The sequence below is a fragment of the Ursus arctos genome, unplaced genomic scaffold, assembly GCF_023065955.2.
Source record: "Ursus arctos isolate Adak ecotype North America unplaced genomic scaffold, UrsArc2.0 scaffold_24, whole genome shotgun sequence".
In the NCBI taxonomy this organism is placed as follows: Eukaryota; Metazoa; Chordata; class Mammalia; order Carnivora; family Ursidae; genus Ursus; species Ursus arctos.
Genome location: NW_026622919.1, coordinates 43,254,996 through 43,263,204, shown reverse-complemented (window position 1 = coordinate 43,263,204; position 8,209 = coordinate 43,254,996). Strand labels below are relative to the sequence as shown.

Here is an 8,209-nt window from a genome sequence, read left to right as displayed (position 1 = left end):
AAAGGCCTGGGGGGCATGAGTTGAGTCCTGCTTGTGTCACTTACCAGCTGTGATTTAACCTCTCTGAGCCTTAGTGTTCCCATGTGTAACTTGAGACCTACCTCTAATGAGTTCTTGGTGACAGTCAAGGGAGACAAGGTGCTGAGCGAGCCTCAGCTGCCATTTTCTCATTCTTTAAGGTCCTTTCATCCAAATCTATTTAAAGGAGTCTCTCAAGCCAATGCGATTGCAGTGAACGTTTTCATTTACTTTGAATTATAGGTCATTATAAATATTAACAAATAAGACTTAAAAAGGACACCCTCGAGTAGGTCAGACGAAAGTACAAAAATTGTGTAGGGGGCTGCAGTTTAAGGACGTTTTCTGCAGCCGCCACATGGTAGCAAAACGGTGTTAAGCAGTGCACGAGTCTGCGTCGACGACAGCCAGAGTCCATGCATCGGGGGTTCTCTCGGTCTGAGAACGGACGGCGGGACATGCACGGGCCGGGAGGCGCAGTTCCTCGCTCTTGCCGCTAGGGGTCAGGAGGTTACCGCCTCACGGTCGGAAGACGGGCCCGTCTGGGATTGGCTGGGGGTGGCGGTGGGAGGCGGGCGTGGAGGCGGCTGCAGCGCGCGGGCGGGCGACTTCCTGGTCCCAGACGCCAGACTTTGGAGTTACTTTTTGTCGGTGGTGGGGGAGGGGCGTGAAAGTTCCCATCTTTCTGTGGGGCCGACAGACCAGGGGAAGATGCCAGTTTGAGGTCAAAGGCAGAGCTGATTACCGCAGCTTCCCGAAGAGCTTTAACAGAAACACATTCTGCAAGGGGTCAGGAGCAGAGCCAGGGTCCTGGTGAAGATTCCCTCACTCCCGAGGGGCCTCCTCCCTAAGCGCCCCACCCTCCACTTGGGCAGGTTGTCCAGAAGATCCACCTCCCATCCTGTCCCCGTGGTCAGCTGGGACCACCTTTCAGGACCAAGTCTACCCTTGCACAGCCCAGGGCAGTACAGAGCCCTAAATGGGCTCCTTACACTCGCTGGGCCTCAGTTTCCCCGGTGTCTAAGGAGGAAGCTGTACTCGGCGAGACCCGCGGCCCCTTCTGGCCGTGCCATTCAGCATTTCAGTACCTTCACGGAGCAGCGCTGCAGCTCCTTTCCTAATGAGGCCCTCCAAGAGGCAAAGCTGGAAAGTACCCAGGCTCACCGAGCCAGGACGCCCCCCCAAAATAGGCCATCTGTCTGCTTAGTCCCCCAGAGGTTCCCCCATTCCAGCCTTGTGGAGAAAAGAGGAGCCCCTGCCTCAGCCCCCGTGAGGAGGAAGGCCTGACCCACAGACTCACAGGCTGGGGAGGGACAGCTGAGTTCCGGGCCTGGGGGGTGGGGACCTCTGGGGAAGCTCTAAGTGCATCGATGATTTCAAAGCCATCTAGGGGATGAGGCAGCAGGACAGCGCCGTGGTCCCACCCCTGCATCATGCGCCAGAGCTTCCCGAGTCTTCTGAATGTATCTGCTGAGCCCTCCACAGCCCAGGAGGGAGAGGACTGGAGAGTACTAGCTCCCCGACAACCGGAGGATGTGGCAGGCACGGGACCCGGGCCGAGACCTGGTTTGCCCTTTCCCTGCTGTGTGACACTGACCAACTCCTCAGCCTCTCTGATCTGCTTCTTCGTCTGTCAAATAATGACAAACCCACCTCACGGAATTGTGAAAATCTATTAAGACAGCGCATGTAAAACCCTTTACACAAAGCCACCTTAAAGACAGGAAAACCAAGGCTCTGTGACCAGCAACGTTGCCAGGTGCTGTGTGGGGGCCGGAGTCCTGTTGTCCCTGTAGAATGGGAACGGGCTCATGGGCACTTGGTGGAATTCGCATCATCACCCTAGGCCTCAGATGGTGATGTGCTTTGTGTCTGCAGCAGGCAGGGCTGAGCCCCAGGCAGGCAGCTAACAGGAGCCCAGCACCCTCCTTCCCTTGAAGTGTGGTATCCAGAGCTCGGGGCTGGGGCTGGGGCTGGACCTGAGGCAGGGGCCAGGAAGCCTGGCCGGGAGGGCAGGGAGGCCTCACTCAGGCGGGTCGCTTTCCCTCTCTGGGCCTCTGTGTTCCATTAGTGCGGTGCTGGGGCAAACAGAAATTCCCTGGTTCTGCATTTGTTCATACAGCAGCCTTGAAGGCCCCTTGGTAGGCAGGAAAAACTTGGGGCTTCACACCTGGGCCCCCAAATTCCGCCCTCAACCCGACTCAGGGTGCCAGGCCCACCAGGCAGGGTGTGTGTCTCTCTCAAGCTCCTGGAGGTAGGAGCCAGCCTCACAGGCCTTCTCAGAAAGAAGGCCCTGGACTGCCACCCAGCACTCCTTGAAAGGGACATCAGTGGCCACAGTAGGGCCAGGATGTGTGACATTCACCTGGACCCCTTACTCCCCAGCCCTGAACTTAGAAGGGGGTGGATGAAGGGAAGAAGAAGGTGGAGATGAGGACTTTTTGCTTCTTTTCATGAAGAAAAGTGTGTGTGGGGGGAAACCCTCTTCTTGATTACAGCTGACCTCATGCTTGAGCTGGTAAGAATGAGAGGGAAGATCCATCCTCCAAGTTCCTTGGAAGGAGAAAGATGAAAGGTGGGGGTACTGGGTCTGAGGACTGAACTTGACCCTGCCCCAACATCAGATCCACCACAGTGCTCCATCGCTTCCCCCAAAGCTATGAGCTGGGGCTAGCCTGGCAGGCCAGGGGTGGGTGACATCACCTCTAGGCCCCACTCCTGTCCTAACACACCCTGTCTCCAGAGTGACACCCCAGGTCTTGCACAGCGACCCTAGCCCAATCACTATACTCTCCCCTCTAGGCTTTTATAGGTCATTCCTGCTGCACACGTTGTCCTTCCCCTTTGTCTGCCCAGAAACTCCACTCACCCTTCAAGGCCTTGCTGAAGCATCACCTCCTCCAGGAAGCCCTCCCTGCCTCCCAGCAGAGTCAGAGTCCATGGCACTCACAGGTATGTCAGCCTGGCCTTGGTATTCCTCACTCCCTGTTGTAATGGTTTGTTTTTAGCTCCTTGATTAGACAAAGACCTCTAAGAGGGCAGGCCCTGGGTCTCATTCATCTCCGAGGGCTCGTGGAATCACTGAGCGAAGTGCTTGCCAATTGCCCATGTTCAGTGAGAGCCTGTAGGAACTTCACCACACTCCTTGCTCAGCTTTTCTCCACCTGCCCAGTAAGGCCAGCGAGGAACGGGTGTAGTAAGAACCTCCTTTGGGGAATACTTTGCCAAGTCTCCTTCCCCCCATGCCCCTCTCCCTAACGTCCCTCTCAGGAGTTCTCACTGGCCCTGCCAAGGCGCCCCTGCACTCCTGTTCTCTCAGCCTGGGGTCCCTGGGCCTTACCGCTGACCTCCACTGGGGCCCTCAGCCCCCAAGACAGCCCCATTCCCTTCCCCGGGGTGGGCGCTGAGGCCACGGTCCTCTCCCATCTCCCGCCCTCTTGGGCCTCAGGGGCTGAAAGCGGGCCCAGCTGGCCTTGCTGTCCCCGGAGCGGCTGAGCCCGCCACGGCCTCCAAGCAGCGGCCCGGCGTCCGAGCAGGCGTCCTGGATCTCCCGCATGATGAGGGCCGAGGCCCCTGGTGGTGGCTGAGGAGGCCCGGGGCCAGGCCGGGCCAGGAGACGGGCAGGGGCGGGTGCGGCGGCAGGTGGGGCTGCTCAGTCGCTGAGCACGGCCCCCGGGAGCTCGCTGGTGAGCGTGTGCCAGCGCTCTATCCGCTTGTCCTTGTTCTTCAGGCAGTCAAACCAGTGCTTCAGGCGCTCGCCCTTAGCGTTGATGCCCAGAACCACGCCGCCTGCACGAGGGGAGCCGAGCGGGGAGCCGGGGACACAGTGACTCCAGGGGCCCCGGGGGCAGGTGCTCCCGTAAGACCGACCCAACACCACCCTCTCCGGATTCTGCGCTCCCGGGCTGTACTCTCCACCCTGCCCCCCGGGCTCTGAGGGGGGCCCAGGTCCGACCACCACCACTGCCCACCACGCCACACTCAGCCTGCCCCCTTCCACCGCCTGGCCAGGGCCCAGGATCCCATCCTTCCCCTCTCCGGAACCAGAGCAATGCTGGGGGTGAAGGGCAACGTCACGTGTTAGGGGCCAAGGGCAGCCAGGAGGCCGACGGGAGTTCAGGGCCACAGGGGCTCAGAGTCCAGCCCAAAGCACTGGCCACCCTCACTTCTCAGCCCGGCTCCACCATAGCCTGCTGGGTGACCCTGCCAGGCCTCTTGCCCTCTCTGGGCCTAGCTAGTCCTCTGTCACATGAGACAGTCTGGTTAAGGTCTGAGGCCCCCTGGGGAAAGCCGGAGCCATAGAGGCCAGGAAGGAGGGGCTGTGGCCTGGATTCAGGGCCGCTGCCCTCTGTGAACCCAGAACAGGCCATGTGGTCAAACAGCATTCTCACTGGGTGCTCTTACCAATGAAATCGTTGGATTTTCCAATGTCATAATCCCAAACAGTGACTTCCAGGGTCTTCTTGGCCAGGTCCCCATGCTTAATCTCGTAACAGAACTCCTGGTGGTCAGAAGAAGAGAGTCAGGGCCAACACCACAGGGCCTGGAACTTGGCCAGTGGCCGGGAAGGCTGCGAGGTGTGGAGCGCGGAGGCACGAATGGAGGGAGAGAGGGTGGGAGGGACAGACGGATGGGAGGGGGGTCAGTGCTCGGCGGTGGATGAGGGCAGGTTCTCACCCATTCCACCCGCTTCTGCCTGAGAGCCTGGCTGGGGTCCTCAGGGTCCCCTGCCCTCCAACCGACCTGCGCCTCTGTCACCGAAGCCGCTGCCCCCAGCTCTCCGAGAGCCTCTTGCTGCGGACCAGCACACGCGTGCTGGCCTCCTGTGCCTGACGTCTCTCGGGGCTGCTCTGCCCACCACTCCCTTCTTTGTGAAACTCTCTTCCACAGGCTCCCGGGATGATCTGACATCTGGTATCCCCTTCACTCTCTGGAAGCATCTCCTTAGTCTCCTCTGCCTGCTCCTCAGTCGTTCAGGCTCTTCCCTAGGCCCCTCTGCTCCTCTCCAGATGCCCCTGGGTGAGGACTTGGGTATCCCCCTGGACCAGGCCTTCTCAAGGCCCTGGGTACCTCACATTCTCACATCCCACCCAGCGCTTCCCCCACCTGGCTTGCACCTCCCCTCTTGATGCTGGGTCCCCCCATTCCACCTCCACATCCTGCATGGCCACGTCCTATCAGTTTGATCCTCGGAAGAGCTTTCCGGCTGCCCTGCCCCTCCATCTGTACCACCTCAGCCTGGTTCGGCCTGGCCTGTCTCTCCCCTGCCCCCATGGCTGGGGGCTCTCCTGGGGGCCCCTCCCAGCCCTCAGTTCCCACAGCAGCCCTTGGAAAAATCAGTCGGCCCAGGCCCCCTGCCCTGGGGGAGAGCAAGCAGCTTCGCAGCAGCTTCGCCAGCCCCTTGTACCTCGTTGAATTCGGGGTTCAGGGTCTTCTTCTTTACTGCTGTCTTATGTTTAGATTTCTTGTCCACATCTGGCTTCAGGTATCTGGAATCATAGCCAACAAATGGGCAGGGGTGGGGAGAGGCTGCGGGCCCGGCTGGAGCAGCAGGGCTTTGAGGAGCTGCTCGATCCCCGGGCCTCCTGTTCCTACTCAGCAGAGGACCCCCCGTGGCAAAGGTTAGCGGTCAGCGCAGTGGGAGAAGCAAGTGGTTCCTTCGTCACCTAGACTTCTGTCCACGCCCATTTCTGAAGTCAACCACAGAGTCCCCTTCTCTCCTAGAGGTTTTTCCTTGTTTCTGGAAGTCAAATTTTCATAAAGCTTTCATTTCCCACCAGAAAAACATTTTTACCAGAGTTGGTCCCTTGTTAGAGATTTTCCTCTTTTAAGTAGCAGGTTTATTGACATATAATTCACATGCCATGAAAATCATCTTTCTAAAGTATGTCAGTTATCGTCTAAAACTATAAATACTATCTGCAGCATATAATGCCTTCGTATATTCCATCGCCTCTACCTCGCTGGAGCTCGCCTGCAGGGAGAGGCGAGACTGGCCTGTGAGCCAGCTCCTCTAGAGGCGTGAGCACCTTAGACTTTGATGCCGAAGAGCTTTCATCAGGCTCAGAGAGGTAGAGGGACTTGCCCAAGGCCACACAGCTGCTCAGCACAGGGCTGGTACTCAGAAGCCAGGACAGGAATTCCTTTGCAGAACTTCTTACCCTGTCCCTGAATAGACACTTGAGTGATAACTGTCCCGCCTCTGCCCAGGGTGCTTTGGGGGTGGGGACTACCCCCGTCTCACCATCAGCTTCCTGGCACCCTGCCAGGGGCTCAGTACACGGGTCCGTCAGCCAACATCTGCTGAAGGAATGGCTGAATTCCTAGAAGCGCAGCGACCCACCCAAAGGCGCACACGTATCCAGCTTCTCGCTTCATTATGCCCGACTGTCCTCTGACTCGGCCATACAGATGACACCCAGTGCCCTCAGCAGAGCCGAGGAGCGCCGCCTTAAATCCTCGCTGGTTTGCACGATCTCCTGAACATCAGCCTTGGCCACATACGGAGGGATGTCTCCTCGGGCAACGGAAACAAACGCAAAAAATAAACTATTGGGACTACACCGAAATCAAAAGCTTTTGCACAGCACACGAAACCATCCACAAAATGAAAAGAGAATTTACTGAATGGGAGAAAATATTTGCAAACGATTTATCTGACAAGGGGTTAGTACCCAAAATATATAAAGAACGTATACAACTCAACACCAAAAAACCCCAAATAATCTGATTTAGAAATGGGCAGGGAACCTGAAAAGACATTTTTCTAAAGAGACATACAGAAGACCAACAGATGCAGGAAACCAACAATCATCAGGGCAATGCAAATCAAAACCACGACGGGACAGCGCCTCGCACCGGTCAGAATGCCCAGTATCAAAAAGACAAGACGGAAGTGTTGGTGAAGATGTGGAGAAAGGAGGGGGCGCCTGGGGGGCTCAGTCGGTTAAGCAGCCGCCTTTAGCTCAGGTCACAAACCCACGGTTCTGGGATCGGGCCCCGTGTCAGGCTCCCTGCTTGGCGGGGAGCCTGCTTCTCCCTCTCCCTCTGCCTGCTGCTCTCCCTGCTTGTGTTCTCTCTGTCCAATGAATAAATAAAATCTTAAAAAAATAAAAAAGATGTGGAGAAGAGGGAACCCTCATGCACTGCTGGTGGGAATGTAAACTGGTGCAGCCACCGTGGAGAACAGTGTGGAGGTTCCTCAAAAGATTAAAAATAGAAATACCAAATCCATTACTGGGTATTTACCCAAAGAAAATGAAAACACTAATTCAAAAAGATATATATATATACCCCTCTGTTTACTGAAGCATTATATACAATAGCCAAATTATGGAAGCAGCCCAAGTGTCCACTGATAGACGAGTGGATAAGGAAGTTGTGGTCTGTGTATATATGCGTGTGTGTGTACATATATGTTACGTGTGTGTATCTATGTTGTGTATGTAGATATGTAGTATACATGTGTATATATGTATCTGTCCATATGCATACATACACACACACACACACTAGAATATTAACCATAAAATAGAATGAGATCTTGCCATCTGTGGCAACATGAATGGACCTAGAGGGTGTTATGCTAAGGGAAATAAGTCAGAAAGACAAATACCGTATGATTTCACTTATATACGAAATCTAAAAAACAAAGCAAATGAACAAAAAAACAGAATCATCCTCAAAAACAGAGAACAATCTGGTGGTTGCCAGAAGGGAAGGAGAGGAAGGGGAGGGGATAAGCGAAGCAGGTTAAGGGAATTAAGAGGTACAAACTTCCAGTTGTGAAAATAAAAATCCCTGCTGGTTTGAAAGGCAGAAAGTGGTATCTAATTGTTGATTTTTTAGCTGTGATTTTTTATTACATAAATAACACTAGTTCATTATAAAAACACTACAAAATATGTACAGAAGAAAGCTGGAGGTGGGAGAGAGAAACGACACAGATCCACACAAACCCTGTTCTTTAGCCGCTTTACGCAGTCACCAGTAACTGGAAACTCACAAAAACCAACAGGAAACACTTAACAAAATGGCAGTAAGCACTGATAGGAATAACACCTAGCAATAATTACTTTAAATCTAAATGGTCTAAGTGCTCCAATCAAATGACAGAGGGTGACAGAATGGGTAACAAAGACTAGACCCATATATATGCTTTCTACAAGATACTCAGTTCCGACTTAAAGAC

The 8,209-nt window shown here is 55.0% G+C and overlaps 1 protein-coding gene across 1 annotated transcript in view; it reads right to left on the bottom strand.

Annotated features, from left to right (window-relative positions):
- Positions 1-226: 226 nt before the first annotated feature.
- DOC2B (double C2 domain beta) overlaps positions 227-8,209 on the bottom strand; it is a 33,831-nt gene continuing 25,848 nt past the window's right edge. The window contains exons 7-9 of the mRNA XM_026517394.4: positions 5,426-5,507; positions 4,423-4,519; positions 227-3,807 (exon numbers count right to left, since the gene is read on the bottom strand). Of these exons, the coding sequence (XP_026373179.2) occupies positions 3,671-3,807; positions 4,423-4,519; positions 5,426-5,507 (316 nt within the window). The 3' untranslated portion in view covers positions 227-3,670. The remainder of the gene's footprint in view (positions 3,808-4,422; positions 4,520-5,425; positions 5,508-8,209) is intronic.